We start from the raw sequence: 10408 nt of genomic DNA on the forward strand, positions 1-10408 counted from the left end.
TGCAGACACGCAGAGCGAGGCGCGGCCCCCAAAGCACAGCCTGGGAGCTGCTTCGGCTTCAGCTCAGGGCACGGCTGGCGAGGAGCCGAGGAATTGATTTACAAGGCAAATGCACGCTGAGCGGGGCAGCACCTTTCCCACAGCCAGCACCCCCCCAGAGAGGGTCCCGGGGGCTCAGGGCCACCCACCCCACACAGCTCCCAGGCCCCAGCTGAGGGGCTGAGCCATCTCCGCCCACAGAGGACGGGGCGATGGCAGCAGGACCAGGGTGCTCAGCAGACATGTGTAGGCAGGTGGTGGCCCTGCGGCACAGGTAGGGCCAACTTTCGCTTGGCAGCTGTTTTCGGAAGGAAAAGAGCAGCCAGGCGCCTTCCCACACCCCCAGCCCCTCCCCGCCTTGTCTGCCCCCCCAGGGCAGGAGCCAGCCAGGCTGTGCTCACACCTGCCCCAATGTGGCATCCTGAGCCCCCCTGCGCACCAGGGGCTCTGACACAGCACCCAGAGTGCCCCAACCACCCCCCCACCCCCACCCTGTGACACCACTTTGTGCCCTCAAACCGCTACCCCCAGGGGGTTTGGTGCAGCCCCCAGCGCCGGTGCTCCCACACAGGTGTCACAAGCAGCATCAGGGCTCAGCTTCAGCCAAACTCATTTATTTCCTCCATCGGTATGGAAGGTACAAAACATGTAAAAATAAGCTTTTTCGTGGCCCCTGTCACCCCCCACCCTGTCCCCGAAGCATGGCAGCTATTTACAGGCGAGGCGGGCGGCTCAGTGGCAGCAGCTGCACTTGCTGCTGGCCGGTTCCTTGCAGACACAGCCCTTGGCACAGTTGTTGCAGCCGGCGGGGCAGCAGGAGCAGCAGCCTGGGGGAGAACACAAGAGTTAGGGGGTGGGAAGGATGGGGGTGGAGATGCAGTATATGGGGAAGGATCAAGGGGCATCGTGGGAATGGGAATCCCCATGGAGCAGGGCTGTGGTTCCAATGGGGGTGGGGAGAGTCCATGAGGGTCCCATGTGTTGGAGATTCTCCCCTTCTCTCTCCATAGGGGAGGAGCGAGGGGGGGTTCCCAGGGAGAAGGTAGGAATCATGGGGGCTCTATGGTGTACACGGAGCAGTGCTACAGGATAGGCACCTCCAGGGAGAGTTGGGGGGTTTGTGTCCATGGGGGTCCTACAGGAGCAAGTGGACAGGGGAAATGGGGGCTGTCTGTAGGAGGACCTACAGAGCAAGTCAGGGGCAGGAAGCTGTACATAGGGAGTCCTACAGGAGCAAGTTGGAGGGGGGCTATCCATAGCGGGTCTGAAAGGAGCAAATAGATGGGGGAGCTGTCCATAGCAGGTCCAACAGGAGCAAGTGGAGGGTAGGGAGAGGGTGTCCATAGGGGTGTTGCAGGAGCAAGTGGCAGCTGGGGGGCTGTCCATAGGAAGACCTACAGGAACATGTCAGGGGCAGGGGAGGTGTCCATACGGAGTCCTACAGGAGCAAGTCAGGGGAAGGGGGGGGGGCTGTCCAAAGGGGGTCCAACAGGAGTAAGTCGGGGACAGGGGGGTGTCCATAGGGGGGTCCTACCAGAGTAAGCCAGGGACAAGGAGGGGGTGTTCATTGGGGTTCCTAAAGGAGTAAGTGGAGGGCAGGGAGGGGGTATCCATAGGGGGTTCTACAGGAAAAATTGGAGGTGGGAGGGCTGTCCAAAGGGGGTCCTACAAGAGCACATCAGAGACGGTGAGGGGGTGTCCATAGGGGTTCCTACGGGAGCAAGTGGAGGGGATCCAGCAGGAGCAGGGAGAAGAGTGTTTCCCACGAGCAGAAGGAGGGAAAGAGGTCTCCATGAGAGTCCCATAGGGGAAGGACAGAGGACCACGGGGCAGGGACCCCCAAAGCACCCCTGGGTCAGGGACCCCGCAGCCCCCAACTCACTCTTGCGGCAGCTCCGGCAGCGGCAGTTCTTGCACTTGCACGACCCAGCACAGGAGCAGGAGTCACCTGGGACAGGAAAGAAGCCGTCAGCGACACGAGCCGGGCCGAACCGAGCCGAGCCGAGCCAGACCGAGTCCTGTCGCGTCCACTTACCAGCAGCACAAGTGCAGTCCTGAGGGTCCATGGTTCGGTTCGGGTCGGTTCGGCTCACGCAGGGTCAGCTCGGGTGGGCTCGTAGCAGTCCCGAGTCCCGCTGCCCGCCCTGTATTTATAGGGCCGGGGTGGTGCTGCGCGCAGCGCACGGCGGGGCGGTGCCGATCCGTGCCGTGCTGAGCGCCGTGCCGTGCTGAGCCGTGCTCGGGGGGCCGTGCCGTGCCGTGCCGTGCCGTGCTCAGCGGGGCGGGGCAGCGCCGTGCCGTGCTCAGCGGGGTCACGGCCGTGCCCCCCTGCCTGGGGGAGCCCCCGCTCACCGCGGGGCAGCCCTGGGTGTTGGGGTCCCCCAAAGCAGGGGGATACAGCTGTGGGATGGCCATGCGTGCCAACAGATTTAGGGGCTTTTGCTTTTGTCCTCACCCCTCGCCTCCCTTCCTTGCTTCCCGCCCCCCCCCCAAACACGACACTTTGCCAGAACACGGCACGGCCCCACGTGCCTGCCCTCCTCACTCCCCCCCTCCCGCTTTGGCTGCCGAAAGGGCGAATTGGGGGGGGGGGAATTTCCCGGCCACGCACTCTGCGCTCGGTTGCGGGAATGTGACCCGGAGGGGCCGTTGCGCCACTGCTGCTCCCACCCCCGCCACCCCCCCGGGCCGCGCTGCGAGGCGGTGCGCACAGCGTGGGGCCGTGCTGAGAGCCGGGAGCCGCGTGGCTGCAGCAAAAAGGTTGTGGAAGGCTGCGCTGGGGAAGCGTTAGGAGCCAGAAAGGCATCACGCCCCACTGTGGGCATCGCACAGCGTTGTGGACCCAACGTGGAGTCCGGTCGGGGGCATTACACCCCACTGTGGACACCACATCCCAATATAGGCACTGTATGGCATCATAGGCATCCCATGGGTTATTATGGGCACCGCAACCCGTTCTGGGCATCGCACCCCATTAGAGGGCTGCAGCACCTCCCCTACGAAGACATAATGAGAGAGCTGGGCTTATTCAGCCTGGAGAAAAGAAGGCTGTGGGGTGACCTCATTGCAGCCTTTCCGTACCTAAAGGGAGCCTACAAACAGGAGGGGAGTCAACTCTTTGAAAGGGTGGATAACAGCAGGACAAATGGAAATGGGAAGGAGGGAAGATTTAGGTTGGATGTCAGGGGGAAGTTCTTTACTCTGAGAGCGGTGAGGTGCTGGAACAGCTGCCCAGGGAGGCTGTGGATGCCCCATCCCTGGAGGTGTTGAAGGCCAGGTTGGATGGGGCCCTGGGCAGCCCGGGCTGGTATTAAATGTGGAGGTTGGTGGCCCTGCATTCAGCAGGGCCTTGATGTCCCTTCCAACCTGGGCTATTCTGTGATCCCTTTATAGACTATAGACAATGCACCCCTCTTGTGTGTTTCCCAACCTATTACAGACATCACATCCCACTCAGGGCATGACGCCTGCCATCGGCTGCGATGTCCCTGTCGAGGTGCAATGACCATGTTGGGGTGCAATGCCTATGATGAGATGCAGTGCCCTCACCAGGATGTCATGCCCAGAACGGACCATTGCAGCCCAGAATGGGCACTGCAGTCCATGCAGTCGCAGCCTCCCCATTCCCTGCGGGCTGGCGGCTCTGCCAGTCCCACCCCACTGCCAGGAGGAAAACAAACTGGTTCTCTGGTGCCCCACCTGCTGCCCGAACGTTACCGCTGGAAATGGGCACAGCCTTTATTACCGCGCTGTTGACAAATGCTCATAATAACGAGCTGCTCGTTAGCCCTGAGGATTTCTGGTGGAGGAGAGAGCCTGGGATTTGCCCTCGGGTATCAATTGGGTGGGGAAAAAAATCCTAGAGAATTACCTCGTGAAGGGAAAGTGTTAAACCAGGAGAGCTGAGGAAGCTGGAAGGAAGGAGCGCAGTCAGCCCTGTGATGGGTGCCAGCCCGGGGTGTTCCCCAGGCACTGTGCCAAGACCCCCCAAACTCAGTGCCCCCCGACCCCAGGGACCAGAGGTGCAGTTATATACACACAGCTTTATTTAGGCAGCTCATGGCACACCACACATGCCGAACACTGACACTATCCGAACGCACATATAAAAAAACACATACAATAAGGTTAGTTTTCCTCGCTGCCCCCCGGTCAGCACGGTGCGGGGGCTGCTACTTGCAGCAGCTGCACTTGGCGGAGGGGGGCCCTTTGCAGACGCAGCCCTGTGCACACTTGGCACATCCTGCAGGGCAGCAGGAGCAGCAGCCTGGGGGGAAAAGAGACATTTTGGGGGTGAGGGGATGTTCTGGGATGCTGGGTTGCCATCACCCCCCTCCCTGCATTGATGTTGTGATGGCTGGGCATCATCCCCAGCCTCATTTGGCAGTGTCCCCTCCCTCCTTGGGTACCTTTCCCAGGCACCATTACCCATGCAGACCCCCCAGCACCCTCTTGCCCACCCTGAGTGTGTGTGGAGCAGACACAGGGCAAGCAGAGTGCATCCCAGTGCTGGTTCCCCTCTGCATGGCATCACCGAGTGCCAAGCCTCGGGAATATCTGGATTTGGGTTATGCTTATCACATATGGGAAGAGCCACCCTCCCATCCTCTGAGAACCAAAAAAAAAAAAAAAAAGAACAAAGTGGTATCTGGGAAAGGGATTCCTGAGCCTGATCTGATGTGATGTGAGTGGAGATGTGTAGTGGAAAAAAAAAAACACTGGGTGTTTCTGACCTCCGAGGGGGATGGGGGCTGCCTTACCTTTTTTGCACGATGTGCATTTGCAGTTTTTACATTTGCAGTTGTCTCCACACGTGCAGGTGCCGCCTGAAAGACAGAGAACACGAGGATAAAAGGGGGAAAAAGGCCGAGCTCCTCCACCCCAGGCGTCCCCATCCCAGGTGCCCCCCTGCAGCAGCAGCCCGCAGCCCGCAGCCCGCAGCCCACCCCCCGCACGCCGGCAGCCCCTCAAGGATGCTGCAGCCCCGGCAGGGCTTACCGGTGGCACAAGGGCAGTCCTGGGAGTCCATGCTGCGGCTGCGGGACGTCAGAGCTGGGGCTGGAGCTTCACGCTGCCCGTGCCTCCGCCGCCGCTATTTATCCACGGCGGGAGAGAGGAGTGCAAAACCTCCTCCCCCCGCTCGCAGCCTGCACACGGCTCTGCCCGCTGCCGCCCCGGGCGCTGCTGATTCACCGCTCCCCTCCCCGGTGGGTGACGGCGCGCTGGGTCACCTCCGCCCCGGAACGGATGGACGGATGGACGGATGGACGGATACACGGATACACGGATACACGCGCATCGGCGTGCGTGCAGAGAACGGGCAGCTCATCACACCGCCGTCCCGCCCTGAACCTCCTATGCTAAAACCGTGGGGCGTTTGGAGGAAGACGTGAGGCCGGCACAGCGGCACAGCCCCCTCCCCGCTTGGCCGCAGCGCGGTGACGGCCCCCCGCCCGACGTCCCCGCCGCCCTCACTGCCAGCGGCCGCACCGACGGACCCAACCGGCCCGGCCGGAGCCCGCAGCCCTCCGACACCTCCCCGTCGTGCCCACTCCCTCCCACTCCGATTAATTTCCGCACACAATTAGCAGGGAGAAGGGTGGCGGGGAGCCGCGGCGCTGCCATCGCTTTGGCCAACTTTGCCGGCAGCTCCGCTCGCCCACTCGAAAGAGCCGCGGGGACGCGGGGCGGGAGGTGCCGAAGGGATGATGTCTGTTTTCTGTTTTCTTTGCGAAACAAAAGCAATTTGGCGTGCAGGGAGGTACTGCCTCGTGGCCAGAAGGCTTTGCCAGCCATGAAGCATCCTCCCACACACCATGGATTCTCTGTGCTGCGTGCAGCGCCTTTTTGCCCCCATCCCCTAGAGCCCCTAGCACTGCTCCAGGCCCTGGTGCTTCCCCTCCAAGCATCCCATTCCCTAGAGCACTCCTAACGCACATCCCTGAACCCACCACACACAGCACTGGCACCCAGCATCGCCCACACTTTGAGAGTGACAGGTGTGAGCCATGGGGCTGAGGATGTGCTTGTCCCACAGCCCTCAGTGGCCATGCTGGGAACCTGCTGTGCTTTGGGGTTTTATCCAGGCTCGGCTCTTGGCTGGGGAGCCTTTCTGCTGCATTGGAGGCAATGCTAATCCAGCCAAACTGCCGGGCCAGGAGTATTTTACCACCCATTTGTCTGGGCACGTTGGGAGCTGGTTGGGTGACCCAGCAGGGAATGGTGCCAGTAGCCAAGCTGGGCACTGGTGGGAAACGTGCAGAAAACCCATGGGAGGCAGAGCACAGGTTTGCTCTTTGTCCCAACCACCCAGCTGTGCACCAAGGCTGGGCAGATGCTCATCCCCATGTCCCCACCGCATGTGACGAGCCAGTGAGGTGCCCACCCACAGTGCAAAGCTGGGATTCATGCCAAGGCTGCCTGTGTGGCATGCTTGGGTGCAGCCCCAGCCCTGCCCTGAGCAGCTCCTGGGGGAGCAATGCTGGTATAGCCCCAGGCAGTGCTCTCCAGTGTCACGCTGCTGAGTGTCACCGCAGTCAGGCCTTGCATCCTGCAAGGTGATCCCAATTGCTCAGGAAAACACAGCCATGCCCAGGGACACGTGCATGGCTGGCACTCATCACCTGTGTCACCCCAAGTGCCAGGGCTGTCAGCGCCTGCCTGGTGTGCAGGGATGTCACCGGGAGGCTCAGTGAGCTGGTGGCATCTCCTTGAGGAGTGCGGAGGAGGGAGACAGCATGTGACTGTTTCTTCCTGTCTGCTCCCAGCTTGGCCACGAGCCCTATCCCTGTTTTGCATGAGGGAAGGGAGGGAGAATCCCAGTCCCAGGGAGTGGCAGCGGAGCCGTGCAGGTGCTCTGCAAGCTGGTGTCACCATCCCCATGATGTGCACCTGTGTCACCTGGCAGCGGGTGGCTGTGACTGGTGGGAAGGTGACACGGTGGGCAGGTGACCATCCAGCAGCAGGTGATATTCTGGAACATGCTGCAGGTAACAACCACTGTGTGCCAGGTCCTGCTGGAGGACCTTTCTGTGTCCCACGGTGTCACCTGGAACAGTGACACTGGGGCTCCTCTAGCTGAGTGTCACAGCTCAGTGCAGTAGGGACCGTGGGCTGGGCAATGGAACTGGGGTGGCTATGGCACAGAGGACCATCCCCTGGGAGCATCCCAGTGCTCAGAGAAACCGAGGGGCACGAGCACTCAAGGCCAACACACCCTAACCACCAAACGCAGTGCAGAACTGCTGCTCAGAGCTGCTTTTTGCGGCGATCACATCTCTGTTTGGAGGCGATAAACCGCTGTTCCGAGCACGGGAAAGAAGTGCTGACGCTGTGCTGTGCTGCTGGCTCGTGCCAAGAGGAGGCAGGGGGTGAATCAGCCCTGAACGTGCTGAGGCTCGGCGGCCGATTGTAGCGACGTGAGGTGGCACCGTGCAGCACCGACGCCCCATCGGTGCCCCACTGCAGGCAGGGCGCGGTGCCGGCTGTGCTTTCCTTCCTTCCTGCGGGGAGCGCAGCCCTCGGGGGGCTCTGCGGGGCTCCCACCCGCTGCCCACGGGGCGGCTCTGTGCGGGTTTTCATTAAGGACGAATTGCACGACGTGCAGGAACGTGACGCTTTCCCAACTCCGCATCGGGCTTTGATGTGGGCTGCTGCGATCCGCGTTGCAACGCGCGGGGCCGTGACTCAAAGCGCCCGATGGCTCTGCGCCTTTCCACTCGCAGCCTGTTTGTTATCTGCGGGACCCCTCCCTCGGAAAAGAAAACACGTAGAGTGGGATTTGCTGATGAGTTGTTCTTAACGAAGAAACGGAGCCGTACCACGCGCTGCTGGGGCCCTGCACCCCCCCGCGTGCCCCGAGGGCCGCCCCCGGCGCTCCGGTGGGTTTCGGGGCGGGCGGTGTCCGCTGGGCGCGCCCGGAGATGAAAGGGCCGCTTCGTCTGATCCCGAAACTCTCATAAATATGAATGGAGATTACTTCAAGGTGTAACGAGGGCAGAATTGCGGCCCCTGAGGGCAGCGAGGGGCGAGGACTGGGAAATGAAGGGACCCGTGAGAGCCGAGCTGGGCGCTCGCGCAGTGCTACGGGCAGGACCGTGGTGCGCCCCGCTTCGTCCGGCGTCTTTGGGAATCTCAGCATCACCGTAACTCGCCGCCGTGCTGGCGATGGCACTGCGATGCCCTGCCCGTGCACAGCCCGGATTTTCTTTTTTCCCTTCCTTTCATGTCTTTCGGGTTCCCACAGACTTCAAACTCACCTGCGCTAACAGCGAGCCGCCTCCCCGGCTGGAACGTGACCTGAAGTTTCCAAGTATCGTTACCTTGGGCATATTTCATTTCTGTGTTTTATTTTTTTTTTCCTTTCCCACTTGCTAATTTTCAGAATTAGAAGCCAAAGCAGAGCGGTGAGCAGCGCCGCAGGACACTGAGCAGACACTTGTCTGAGCTTGCACAACACCAACTCCTCAGCGTGAGCATGGGCAATAAAAGGATGCAATGCTCTTCTCAATGTCTCTGCAGCCAGAAACTGTGCAAGCAGTGGTCCTGGTCCAGTGTCTGAAGAAGCAATTCACATAGCTGCTTGGCTTGGGGAGTTAGTGGTTCTCCCATTCCCAATCCCCCATCTCTATTCCCAATCCCTATCCCCATTCCCAATCCCTATCCTCAATCCCTGTTCTCCATCCCCATTCCCTCTCTCCATCCCCAACCCCCCACCCCCAATCGCATTCCCACGCCCAACCCCTATCTCCCTTGTATGACTTCTGACTCTTGATTTTTGCCAGCATCTCCCCCAGCCACCCACTGCTCACTGTCTGAGCAGGGTTTAACACATTGCCAGGGCACATCAGGTAGGAGGCTTCGGTCAGATAGGGACATGATGGATTTTGAGCTATTTTTGAAGCCTTTGCCAGCAGTCAGCTCCTGGGTGGGCAGCAATGCTTGCCATGCTGCTGCAGCCAGCTCCTTGCACTGCCTTTGTCTACTGAGCCAGCAAACCATGCCAGCTGTTTTGAGCAGGCTGAGCTCCCCTGGGAGAGATAGATCCCTGGAACTGATGGGTGGTGGCTGAGAACACAGTAGAGGAGGCTCTTGTCTCCATACAACTCACCAAGATTTTATTTTAAATACAAGAGCTGTATGTTTTGAAGGGACTGCCCTGCTGTCTGTAACCGTGCTTTGTAAACTAAAGGAAATGAATGCTGAAATGGCCCACGTGGCACTGCGCTCTCAGCAGTTCTGCCACCAGGCCCTTCCTGATGCTGGGAAGGATGGATGCGATGCAGGCTGAGGCTCAGCCCAACACACAGCAGGGAGGCAGCAGGGCTGCGGGCGGCCCTTCCCATCCAGTTGTAAGGCACACAGATGTCCTCGGCTTTCCTCCCTTGTGTCCTGGCTGAAGACCTGGGCCTGCTGCTGTTCCCTGTGCTTGAGCTGTTCCTTACAGGGAGCTCAGTGGGAAGCAGATGGCTGCTGGCACTGATGGTGTGACTGCCCCTCCAACCCCTAATAAACCCCCGAACTGCCCTCCACATCCCCTAACTACCTCCAAACCCCTAAATGCTCCCCCAGCTGCCCCATAACCCCTAACTATGCCCCTAACTGCCCCCAATCTCCTCTGATCCCCAAATACGTAACTGACACCCCAGCTGTCCCATAAGCCCCTAATTACCCCCCAACTACTCCTCTGACTCCCTAGCTGCCCCTCAAACACCTAGTTATTCCCCTAACTAACCCAACTGCTCCCCACATCCCCTAACTGACCCCCAAACACCGAATTGCTCCCCCAGCTACTCCCAAACCCCTAATTACCCCTCAAATGTCCTCCATGTCCCCTAACCGACCCCCAAGCCCAACTGCTCCCCCAGCCGCCCCCCAACTCCCTAATTAACCTCACCCAACTGCCCCCCATGTCCCCTGACTCCCAACTCCCTAATTAACCCCTCCCAACTGCCCCCTACATCCCCAAACAGACACCCTGGCTGTCCCCTAAACCCCTACTTAACCCTTCAGCTGTCCCCCAAGTCCCTCGACCTCCAAACCCCTAACTGCTTCCCTAGCGGCCCCTAAATCCAATTAGCCCCCATATTACCCCCATATCCCCTAACCGATCTCCAAATCCCTGACCCACTAGCTGCCCCCTAATTACCCCAACTGCCCCCCACATCCCCTAACTGATCCCCAGCCGCCCCTAAACACCTAATTACCCCCCGACTGCCCCCCAAGCTCCTACTTAACCCCTGCCAACTGCCCCCCACGTCCCCTACCCGCCCCCCGAGCCGCTCACTGCCCCCCCCCCCGCCCCCCATCCGGTTCCCGGCCCCGCCCCGTGACGCGGTGCCGCTGCGGGCGGTTCCGCTCCGCTCCCGTT

At 60.6% G+C, this 10408-nt stretch overlaps 2 protein-coding genes across 2 annotated transcripts; both read right to left on the reverse strand.

Annotated features, from left to right (window-relative positions):
- Nucleotides 1–632: 632 nt before the first annotated feature.
- Nucleotides 633–2166, reverse strand: MT4 (metallothionein 4). Its single transcript, NM_205275.2, has 3 exons — nucleotides 2075–2166; nucleotides 1922–1987; nucleotides 633–866 (listed from the first exon to the last, which is right to left on the reverse strand). The coding sequence occupies exons 1-3, from the start codon at nucleotides 2103–2105 to the stop codon at nucleotides 772–774; spliced, it is 192 nt and encodes a 63-aa protein (NP_990606.1). The 5' UTR covers nucleotides 2106–2166; the 3' UTR covers nucleotides 633–771.
- Nucleotides 2167–4067: 1901 nt separating this feature from the next.
- MT3 (metallothionein 3) lies at nucleotides 4068–5109 on the reverse strand. Its single transcript, NM_001097538.2, has 3 exons — nucleotides 5038–5109; nucleotides 4800–4865; nucleotides 4068–4306 (listed from the first exon to the last, which is right to left on the reverse strand). Exons 1-3 carry the CDS (start codon nucleotides 5066–5068, stop codon nucleotides 4212–4214), a joined length of 192 nt encoding a protein of 63 aa, NP_001091007.1. The 5' UTR covers nucleotides 5069–5109; the 3' UTR covers nucleotides 4068–4211.
- Nucleotides 5110–10408: the final 5299 nt, after the last annotated feature.

Source organism: Gallus gallus, chromosome 11 (assembly GCF_016699485.2).
Source record: "Gallus gallus isolate bGalGal1 chromosome 11, bGalGal1.mat.broiler.GRCg7b, whole genome shotgun sequence".
Taxonomy (NCBI): domain Eukaryota; kingdom Metazoa; phylum Chordata; class Aves; order Galliformes; family Phasianidae; genus Gallus; species Gallus gallus.